This window comes from Vigna radiata, chromosome 8, assembly GCF_000741045.1.
Source record: "Vigna radiata var. radiata cultivar VC1973A chromosome 8, Vradiata_ver6, whole genome shotgun sequence".
Lineage (NCBI taxonomy): Eukaryota > Viridiplantae > Streptophyta > Magnoliopsida > Fabales > Fabaceae > Vigna > Vigna radiata.
In genome coordinates this window covers 30,580,634-30,592,480 of record NC_028358.1, presented here as the reverse complement: position 1 = coordinate 30,592,480, position 11,847 = coordinate 30,580,634, and the positions used below count along the sequence as shown (strand labels likewise).

The window sequence follows — 11,847 nt, the reverse complement described above, 5'->3', positions numbered from 1 at the left end:
GTGATGAATAAAGTATAGATGTAACCATCCAACTATTTTTAGGTTTCGCCGAAGATACAACCTTGCATCTGACGCAAATGTTTAATGTTCACGAACCAATGTCTTGTAACAATTAGGAAAATAAACTTTTCATTCAAATAGCAAACATTATTTTTCCGTGTTAAATATTCAATACAATAAAGCTATAATATCCCTATTCATTGGTTAGTTACGGACCAAATGCAGCTATAATCCAAGTCATTTATATTTTAGTAATTAACTGGAAGTTCGAATATTAATGGCATCATATCAAATGCTGATTGCAGCTACCTTTTCTTGAATGATTCCCCTACCTAAGGGTGACGTTTTCGTACTATACACTTTTCATTTTACACCTACCTAAATTAACATACAGGCGATTCAAGGGTTTGGCTACACAGATAAAAATTATACTAGAAAGAATATCTAGTCGTGCAGCTCTTTCAACCAGACTTCCAAGATGATACACTAAGAGAATTCCAACTCCTTCCATTGAACTGCTTTGGAAGATACATAAAGATTTTACCACATTGTCTCTCAGTCCACGAGTATAAGCACCAACTAAACGCCTACATGAAATTTAAAATGTGAACAATTATAGATTTTAGAAATCTGAAATACAGTATAAATAGAGGAATACACACCTCAGCATGTTTCAAAGAACTCAATATTCGTTATTTTATTGACATTCATATTTTAATAAACGCAAAAGTATATTATTTCGGCTTAAAAAATAATTACAGTATTTTTTTCAGCTTTGAACAAAGGAATCAGAAAAAGTGTGTACTGCAGAGTGTGTGAGGGAAAAAGAAGAGAGAAAGCTCAAAAGTCAACCTGAGAAGGGCCGCCGCAGCAATCTTCTGCACTAACCAAAAAACTCTAGGCTGAAGGATTCTGCTTTGAAAAATATAATAAAGAAAAAAAAATTACGTTAGGTGAGTTGGCTTAGATTAGAGCAGATTATAAGGTGATACTACTTACATACTCCAAAACCGTTCAAAACTTTGACTAACCAAAGGATATAGCAGAATTTAGGGCAATAACAATTGTGTTTACCAGCCAACCTTCCTTTCTAACAGAACTGTTATAATTTGATATTAAACATATCCTGATCCAGGTTTAGTGTGTTGATAGGCAAGAAAAAAAAAAATTGTCGTTCAACCAGAACACGGGTCTATTTGGATTGCTAATACATTGTGTGAAAGGCATTATATAGGATTAATTCTCTCGTGTAAAATTCATACTTAGGGTAATGTATTTATAATAAAAAAACATTTAGAAAATATGGGTTAAGTTCATTTCATGATTAATGCAAAAGGCATTATATCTAACAATATCTAATATTATCTAACAAAATCAAACACTTCCCCTCAAACTAATGCATATAAATTATATGTATCAAATTTGTTACAAACATAATGGTTATATGTAATTGACGTAAGCCCATCTCTTTGTATTTTCCTACTTATAAAGGCAACTCTATGTACACAATACATATTAAGGATTCATCCTAGGCTTCCTTCTCTTTTATTTTAACAATAATCAATTATAGATCCTACAAAAGACTAAGTAAATATATCTACTAATTGATAGTTTGAGTTAATAAACTCAGTTTTCATGTCTTCAAATATCATTTTAAGCAAGACAGTCAAAATCGAGATCTTACACAAGATCTGAAGGCAAATTGTAAATCGGAAGATCATAACACATATTGTAAGATCCTACAAATTTTATGAAATTGATATTCACACACAAAATCATTATATTTCATTCAAAAAACAAAGAGAGAAAAATAGATTGACTTGGAATGAGAATAAATGGAGTGGGATTTTGTGTTTTAAAGAAGGATGAGCGACAGCCTAGACACATTTTAATCAAGAGCGGCAGTGGCAGTTTTTAGTGTGCATTGTCAATTTTCCTCACTTACAAAAAGAGGGAGTATTTGTTTTATAATTTTTCAGTGTGCACTGCAGGATGAGTAACGATAAGGTAGTTCAACTTTCTACCTAATCTTCTATACTTCTCAAGATCTAAGAGAGTCTCCTCTTGATTAGGTAGAAATTTCGTATTGAAATCCATGGATGTGTCAACAAATTTTGAGTTCATCAACTTAGTTTTTTTTTCAAAAATATCCAATGCACACTTTCTTTAAAATAGAACAATACCATTGTTGGATTATGCTACCTCAATCCCTAAGAGTTATATAAGTTTGCCAAGATCTTTGATTTAAAAGTGGTGACAAATGTGTTGTTTAACTTGTGATGATACACCCAACCCTAGAGTGATGATAAAAAAAACTGAATGATCTGCCTCATTGCGAGTTATACCAAATTGTTGAACAACACTACTAAATTTTCCAACAAGACCCTAAAAGACTATTTGGGACCATATAAAAACTCGCAAAGACGATATACCAATCTAGAAGACTCTCTCTGAACAACAAAATTTGGAAATTGCTCCATTTAAATATCTTCATACAAATCAACATTAAGGGAAGCATTTCTGACATGTAATTGGTAAAGAGATCATTGTTGAAGAGTAGGCATGACTATAAATAAGTAAACAGAAGTCATCTTTGCCACTGGAGAAAAAGTATCATTGTAATCCAAACCAAAAATTTGTGTAATCACAAGGCAATATTTGAGATAATCAATAGTACCATGAAGATCGACTTTGAAAGCAAAAACACACTTACAACCATTAGATTTCCTAAATGGTAATGGGACGAGCTCCTAAATTCTACTATTCTAAAGAACACTTATTTCATCAAGCATGGCCTAATGCCAACCAAGATGGGTTAAGGAATCACCTTCAAATTTTGGCATTGACATAGAAGACATAGACTAAATACAAGTATAAAATGTAGTGTAATGAAGAGACGATTATGAGTAGAGTATATACCTTTACAAAAGGCAATTAGAAGTTCAAACTCAGTTGTCACAGCTAGAAGAAACGAGGAGTTGGCACCAGAAGTGAGTCATCTAGTGGACAACTAAGAAAGTTGTCATCAATTGTACACTTGAAGGGTTGGTGGAGGTGGGGATCCTTAGGTGCACTAGACATAAGAGGACCACAATCAACAAGGATATGATTGTACAAGAAGGAGATGAAGGAGGAGAAGACTTAAAGTAAAGATAATGCTAAATGAAAGTGTTAGGTTTCTTGGAGACAAGAAACCAGATTTCAAATTCAGTTTATGAAATTACCACACAAATCTTACTACACATCGAAAGATACACTTTAATTTTGAAAAACATAATATAGAAAACATCCAACAGCTTAAATTCCTCTCTACACAGGACAAGCCCTATTTTGAAACAAAAATACCCACCAACCAAGAGGGGTCATTTTGCTACTTAAAAGATAACCCCTACTTAATAACTTTCATTAACCACCTACCTAACTACTATTAACTTGTTTTATAACTTCTACTTTTGAACTTTCTTTCTAACATGCACCTTAAGAGTCTTATCAATACTCCCTAGAATCCGAACAACGTTGTCCTCAAGGTGAAAATCTGGAAATTGATCACAAATGGTCCCTAAAATTCCGAACAACCTTGTCCTCAACCGTATCTTCTTTTACAAGTTCCTCTTCCTCTTCATTCTCCCCTAAAATTAAAACCTAGAGGTTCTTATTGGGACATTTATCACCAGGATTATATGGTCCTCCACAATGAAAACATATGTCCTCTTCTCTTCGCTTAATGTGTTCAAGGTAGGGTAAATTTTGCCATCCCCTTGTTTTGTTTTCTCCTGGATGTGAACTGCTCACCTTAGACTCTAAGGTTACTCCCCCTCCATCTCTTATAGCCATGCTAATATTACTAGAACTCCTCGACTCAATCTGAGTCCCCTTCAACGTTTCTATCCGTTGAAAATAAAACTGATTTATTATTCTCAATCATGAAAAATACATTCTTATACCCTTGATTTATAATAATCTAGTTCTCCTAAAAAGGGAAATAGGGAAAGTAGGAAAACTAGGAAAAACAAAATAAAATAAAAGATTATGTATCTATTTCCTCTAATTAAGATTCTAAAGATATTATCTCAAATTACAACACTCCCCCTCAAGTTGGTAAATGAATATCAATCATTCCCAACTTGCCTACAAGATCTTGAAATCTACCCGGAGGAAGCCCTTTTGTAAAAATATCTGTTATTTGAAGTTCGTAGGAACATGAGTTGTAATCACAAAGCCTCTGTCAAAATTATCTTTGATGAAATGTCTGTCAATTTCAATGTGTTTGGTTCTGTCATGCTATACCGGATTATGGGCTATGCTCATAGCAGACTTATTGTCACAGTGTAGTTGCACCGGGTTCTTCACTTTGACTTTAAGATCATCCAAAATGATTTTCATCCAGAGTCCTTCACACATTCAATGAACAAGGGCTCGAAATTCAGCTTCTGCACTAGAACGGGATACTCTATCTTGCTTTTTGCTTCTCCATGTTACCAGACTATATCCAAGAAATACACAATACCCAGAAGTAGATTTTTTGTCAATAATAGAACCTGCATAGTCAGCATCAGTATATATCTTCATAGTCAATGTGTCTTCCTTTTTGAATAATAGCCCCTTTCCTGGACTTGACTTCAAGTATTGGAGAATTTTGTCAACTACTTGCATGTGTCTCTCTCTTGGATCATGCATAAATTGGCTCACTACACTAACTGCATAAGCAATGTCTGGTCTTATGTGTGATAGATAAATCAATTTTTCCACCAATCTATACATAAGTATCATAATTAATGTAATCGAATTTGATAATACAAAATTACCATAGATTGACATATCAACCATAGCAATAGCAAAAGAGACATAGATGAAGAGGAGAGAAAAAAACTTATAAGAGACTAAATTTGATCAAGTCAACAAGCACTAATCCAGAACAAGAATAAGTCAGCAATCCCAATGCAGGTAGCCATCGCCTAAGATAGGGCAACACACAGCACCACATACGACAAAAAGCAATAGCAAAGGCACAACTTTAAAAGGTGCGTGAAGGCATGTTGAAGCTCAAATCACTGCAATCAATGGTCGCCTAGTCGAGCTGATGCAATTGGTGGTGTCGCTAATCCTAATGACGACGAGAATGACAACAAAGCAATGGAAACAACGAAAGAAGTGAACAATAGGTTCATCAAGAAACTCTAACTCTAGATACCATGTGAAAAGTTAAAAATTGGGTAAAGGATTAATTAGTGTTAAAGTTTGGGAGAGAAAATGGAATAGTGAAATATTATTACTCCACACTTAACTTTCTATTACACAAAAATGTCCATTTAAAGGGACAATGGACCAGAACCTAAAAGCCCAAAACTAAAAGTCCAATTCTACAATACAATATATTTCAACAATTAGCTTATGTAAAATACACACATACAGTAATGTATTTATAATAAAAAAACATACAAGAAATATGGACTAAGCCCATTTCATGATTAATACTAATGGTATTACATCTAACAATATCTAATAATATGTAACACATTGCTTCAACTACTTCTATCTATATAATTTTGCCATTCTTCATTAAACATCAGAAGCAATTAGGGGACATAGGATTTGAGATGTTTCCAAAATATGCCCCACAAAACTGATCGCTTACTATGTGATGCTTGTGAATGTAGTTTAGTTTAATGCATTACTCATTTCCCTGTCGTCATGATTAATTGATGTTATGTTTTCACTAACATTCGTATAATTAAGCAAATTTACATCACAAATCGAACCACAAGGCATATAGCATAGCCAGTGGCCTGGAATTGTAGAAAAAAGAAGCTTACTTTCACAAAAAAGACATTGCATCACATCACAAAGCCCGTCTGTAATTGTGATTATTAAAGTTGTAACCAACCTTTGAATGTAAAATCTTTCTGCTGTCACTGAAGTATTGATTTGGATGGTTAATCCCTGCATCACACGGCATGCCATGAAGAGCTTCAAATGTCAAAGTGCAAGCCAACTGCATAAACGTCATCCATATAGTCAGATATAAAATCAAACGGTTAAAATGGACCACTGAAGTTCAGCCGGTTGTGCTGAGACCTACCTGGTAATGTCTATTTCTCGCTTTGTCTATCACATCTTCCATTGCTCTACTGTTTACCCCCATTCTGCTGAGAGCAGCTCTTAGATTCTCCTCGCTATAAAATTCAAATGGCATCAATTAAATATCAGATCAAGTCCATACAAAAATAAAATACTGTTATGGAGACTGAACCGAACAAACATTTCCAGTGATAAATAAAATCTAGTAAACTATAACCCCTTCAACTTTATTTGATGTGTAGCTTACTCCCTGATGCAAATGAAGATCATAGAGCATGACGGGCAATGATTTATGCGCCTAATTCCACCCTTAGATTAACAACTAGAATACATTTACAAAGTAGGTATAATATGATATGAAACACATTATTTCTAAAACACGGTGATGTATGTTGAATTTAGGAGGGGAGATTAGGATAATGAATAAAAGGCATGGCAAAAATACAGAATGAGAATGCTTTATTGCTCTAGAGAACAGTAGTACACAGATTAGGCCAGACATCTGCACATACCTATAAATGAGATAAACGGAGAAGGGTAGACTGTTAACAATGACAATGGTGGACTTACTTCCTTGACTAATATTTACATCAGGTTACATGAATTTACATAGAAAAGCAAATACTTAATCGATACCATTAAAAGTAGTTATTGTATTTAATGACACTGACACTTATTCTAAATCAAAAGATCATTTTGTCGATTATTAAATTTGAATTTTTGCATTAATAACCCAACAAATACTCTCTCTTTCACGATATATGAAAAGATGTCTACTTCGCAATAAATTATTGGTCCAAAGATGGTGATAATTTAGTCAACTTTCTATACACTAATACCCATGAACAATAAATGCAGTTTCACATGAAATCGATGAGCAAACAAGTACTATCATTTCATAGTACATTAACTATTTTAATTATAATTTCCAACATAAAATTAAATTTATCATAACACTGATTTGCAGCCTCTAACACAAAAAATTAATGTTAGCAGGAGAGGGGTTTAAATTATATTTCTCTTGAACATTTCCAATAAGTCAATGATAAAAATGTTATGAAAATAAATAAATATCAATGATTGAAATGTTAATATCCCAAAGATGTATTTAGCTACGAAAGAAAGCATATAAGGTACAGCAAGTGTCTATTAATGAATTATAGACTCATTTTCATGAAAAAGGAATGCAGTTATTAGGTTATTAACAATACAAGCCAGACTCATAGGATGAATAAAATATTCACTGAATTATGAGTAGTGTCACTAAAGACTTGAACCATTTAATTTTATGAGAACTTTTTTAATACAATTTAAAAATTTATAGCATATTAATTAAAATTGACGAGCTAAACTACTTGTTTTATGAATCAAGTATTTGTTTATTATATATAACTAAACTTTCCCTTCCAAACCCAAAGACAAAAGCCTCCTAAATGTGGTCTGACCAAAAATTGCAAATAACTGCCATGAATAACTGCCATCAGGCAGTTTCCTTCTATCACATACTCCTACGACGTGATTGATATTAGTTATTATCTACTAACAAAGACATGTACATTTATATGGATGTGTATTCACATTTTTATTTCATTAACGTGAATATTTGTCCTCTTTTCTTTTTTTATTTATACCAATATATAAAGAAAATTTACCCTTGTATATTCTTCTTTTACTAATTTTACTCTTTAATAAATAATTGTTTTTGTAAATTAAAAATAATAACATACCAATTTTATCCTTTAAATGACTTTTTTTTAAAATTACTGTTTTTGTTTTGATCTTTTTTTAAAATTATCAATTTTTTAAAACTAATAAAATAAATATTGATGATAAAAAATGACCGTCAAAATAAATAAAAATTATGTACATTGAAATTATAAAAGTTATTTATATTTACTCTTGTAATTATAATTTTATTGTTTTTTATCATCATAAAAGAATTGAACACAACACTCGTAGCAGATAATTACTTTAATTTAAAAGAAAAATAACTGAATTTAAATAAATAATGATTTAAAAAATAAAATGATAAAATAATTATTTTAATTCAATAAATAATTAAATTTAAATAAATGGTCATTTAAAAGATAAAAATGAAAATGTAATTATTTTAATTTAAAAGAATGGTTACTTAAAGGATAAAATGGAAAAGAAAATGTGTACATAAAAAGAATATATATGTATAGATATATACAACTTTGTTATTTTCATAAATTTTTATTTGGATCAATTAATTTAAAAAAGAAAAATAATATAATTTTCAAAATATATATATAGTTTTGTAAAACTAGTATTAAAAAAATTATGTAGCAGTTAATTTTAAAAGAAAAGTTATTTCGAAATAAAGAAATTTATTTAATTATTCATCTCATTAAAAAAATAAAGTTTTATTTATTAAAAAGTAAAATTGTTTAACGAAAAGGTGAGAGGGGAAGTTATCAAATATCCTTCGATATATAACTACCACCCACCAGTTACTCCCATTTCCTACTTTTCGTTTACTTGTTTCAAAAATGGGCTTGGCAGATTTTTCTGGACCCAGCATCTGCTAGGATAGTTTTCAAAAGAAAAAACTTGTACCAAAAGGCAGAGTGTTAAGTTTGTTAAAAAATTAATTTGACATCAGATTACGAAAACTAAACCACCATATGAACACAAAAATATTAATTTGACACCAGATTACGAAAACTAAACCACCATATGAACACAAAAATATTAAGAGCAACCTGAAATGTCGATAGGGACAACCATGATGATCTCCCGTTCCAGGAGTCGATGAGATGATCTTTGTACAAGAATAGGGAGAATAATCCTGCAACATCATCAAAATATTATTACTAGTTAAACCATATGCAAGCTAACACTACATTGAAAATGGGTGTTTAAAATCTAATTTAAAAATGGAAAATGCAATGAAAAAGGACATCAACTATATATTTGAAATATTTCAAAAATCTGAAGGAAAGTTCAAAACTTACTGTTCTCTTCCCTTCCTTTCCAAAATTATGACGTATGCCGTATGCGTACTGTTTCTCAAACTTCTCCAAACCAACCTACAATGAGATCTTACATTTTTAGTTGCTAAGGTAATTTAATGAAAAGAAAACAGATTATCAAATACCTATTCAATGTCTATATATACCTAGATGTTTAGAGACATATTGAATAAATTGAACACAAGTATACAAATTCGGAATTATTTTAAAGTATTATGAAACAATGTGGAAAACTTAGCTAACTCAAACTGTTGTAATTCTAGTTCACCTCTCATGTAACTGATAAAAGTTCACATATTTAATTTCAGTCTTAAGAAATTGTCAAATTTAACTTTCCTACCATATACAAGAATTGTACATACCCTTTTAGAGAACTCTGCCCTCCAAAAAGCAAGTGCATCATCCAGATTCAAGCCAACACCCTACTTACATTGTGGAGAAAAGAACAGATCAGAAAACAAAGAAGACAAATCGGGAAAGCTGATTAACAGTAATCAAGAGGTAAATGGATTAGGAGATCTAAATGATTTTCTACATTAGTCAAGCCTGTTCCCATAAAAAAAAAAAAAAAATCAGAACGGACATGAATAAAAGTGTATTACATTTGACAATGCTACAAATAAGTACCAACTTTTTGAACAAATCATAATCATGCAACCATAACCCGTGTCCTTCAAAGTAGCTAATCGTGCCAATTTACCCAATTGATACACGTCAAAGTGTGGAAAACTGAAAATTCTCAGACTCGGTGCTACCATAAACTTACGGGTATAATAGACTAAATTTCAATTTTCAAGAAAAGGTGCTGGACATTGTTCCACTTGTATATATTGTTAATTAACTTGAAACTCAAGATAGTAACTTCAACTGTCAAGATAATTCCAGCCAATCTTTTCCTTTCCCCGACCCATGCGTAAAGAAACAACATCTGAAGGGTGAAGCCTCATTTAACACCTCAAACTTAAAACCATCTAGACTCCGTAGAGTATTTTGTTTTATTATGCCCAGATGGTAGACAAAACAAACCTTGAGAAAGAGGCCTAGTTGCATCCTCCCTCCATGCTTTAAATGATGATCCTCTTTCAGCTGCATTAAAAGTGGTATAAATCAGGACATGTGAGATAAAACTGAAAAACAATATCAGGACTAACTCAATACGAAAGAAATAACTTAGAGCAGGAAATTACATAAGAATCAAGAGAAGAAACACATGGGTGCAATTTATTTCAATATCTAACCTTTTCAAATAGGTGACGCATGCATAAAGGAAATGAGCTCTTGGCGACTTGATCAATGTCCTTTAGTGATATATCAGCACATTCTCTTGACTGCAAAGGTTTCAACCATAGGGAATTTGTTAGGGTATAAGGTGGGAGGATATTCAGTATAGGTTAATTAGAGTAAATAAATATAGTATAAGTTAATTAGAGTAAATAAATATATATTCNTTATTGCAGAACTGATCTTTTTCCTGTCTTCTGAGCAAACTTTTGAACTGAAATTCTCTTTTTCCAAAGCTTTCTTTATCTTGTAAGCATAGTCATCAATTTTATTCATTGTTTTTGCCTTCCTAAGGAATTTCGTATCTTCAGCTTTGTATACCTCTGCTTCTTGAATCATTCTATTAATTTCTTCCGTTGGCAGTCGTTCTATGTCATTGGTTATGATGATCTTATTGCTGATGCCAGTTGTTTTTTCCTTGGCAGAGACAGATAGTATACCATTTTCATCTATGGCAAAGCACACATCAAAAGGATGGCCCCTAGGAGCTTTAGGAAAGCCAGAAAGTTTAAAAGAACCCAAAAAATTGTTATCACTGGCTCTTCTTCTCTCACCCTCATAAACCTTTATTCGAACATATGATTGGTTATCATGAGTTGTACAATATGGAAGTGTCCTCTTTACAGGAATAGTAGTATTCCTTGAAATCAGTACACTCATGATATCGCCTTTTGTTTTAATACCAAGTGATAACGGTGTTACATCCAGCAACACCACGTCTGGAACATTCTTAATACCTTCACTCAACAAAGCAGCCTGCACAGCAGCACCATAGGCTACAGCTTCATCAGGGTTTATGCTTTTGCACAGAACCTTTCCCTCAAAGAAATCATCCAATAATTCTTGCACTTTGGGAATCCTAGAAGACCCACCAACAAGAACAACATCATGCATACTTCTCTTCTCCATTTTTGCATCAGCAAGGCACCTATCTACTGTCTCCATACACTGGTTAAAGAGCTCCATGTTGATTTGTTCAAACCTTGCACGAGTGATTGAAGAACAAAAGTCAATGCCATTAGATAAACCATCTACCTCAATTGTGGCACTGACAGCATGTGACAGTGTCCTCTTGGCCCTCTCACAGGCACTTCTCAATCTCCTCAACGCTCTAGCGTTTCCACTAATGTCCAATTTCTTTTCTTTCTTTAGTTTCTCCACAAAGTAGTTAACCATTCTGTTATCAATGTCCTCTTCTCCAAGGTGAGTGTTTCCAGTTGTTGCCTTAACTTCAAAGATCTTACCCTTAATCGTTAGAATAGAAACATCAAAAGTACCACCACCGAGATCAAAAATGAAAATGTTTCTCTCTCCAACAGAATTAATCCTTCGGTCAAGACCATATGCAATAGCTGCAGCAGTTGGTTCGTTGATTATCCGTATGATGTTAAGGCCAGCAATGGTTCCAGCATCTATGGTAGACTTACGCTGAGAGTCATTGAAATAAGCAGGCACAGTAACCACCGCATTCTTCACCCTGGTTTCCAAATAG

At 32.6% G+C, this 11,847-nt stretch overlaps 2 protein-coding genes across 2 annotated transcripts in view; both read right to left on the bottom strand.

Moving 5' to 3' along the window:
- Nucleotides 1–220: 220 nt before the first annotated feature.
- The window catches only part of LOC106772848 (probable DNA primase large subunit), a 16,824-nt gene continuing 5,197 nt past the window's right edge, over nucleotides 221–11,847 (bottom strand). The window contains exons 12-20 of the mRNA XM_014659461.2: nucleotides 10,313–10,402; nucleotides 10,101–10,160; nucleotides 9,437–9,496; nucleotides 9,057–9,131; nucleotides 8,805–8,890; nucleotides 6,080–6,173; nucleotides 5,885–5,992; nucleotides 853–912; nucleotides 221–587 (exon numbers count right to left, since the gene is read on the bottom strand). Coding sequence (XP_014514947.1) covers nucleotides 898–912; nucleotides 5,885–5,992; nucleotides 6,080–6,173; nucleotides 8,805–8,890; nucleotides 9,057–9,131; nucleotides 9,437–9,496; nucleotides 10,101–10,160; nucleotides 10,313–10,402 — 588 coding nt within the window. The 3' untranslated portion in view covers nucleotides 221–587; nucleotides 853–897. The remainder of the gene's footprint in view (nucleotides 588–852; nucleotides 913–5,884; nucleotides 5,993–6,079; nucleotides 6,174–8,804; nucleotides 8,891–9,056; nucleotides 9,132–9,436; nucleotides 9,497–10,100; nucleotides 10,161–10,312; nucleotides 10,403–11,847) is intronic.
- Nucleotides 10,527–11,843, bottom strand: LOC106769997 (probable mediator of RNA polymerase II transcription subunit 37c; the record flags this gene model as incomplete). Its single annotated transcript, XM_014655821.1, has 1 exon — nucleotides 10,527–11,843. A coding segment is annotated over one exon (1,317 nt), but the record flags the coding sequence as incomplete, so codon positions are not given.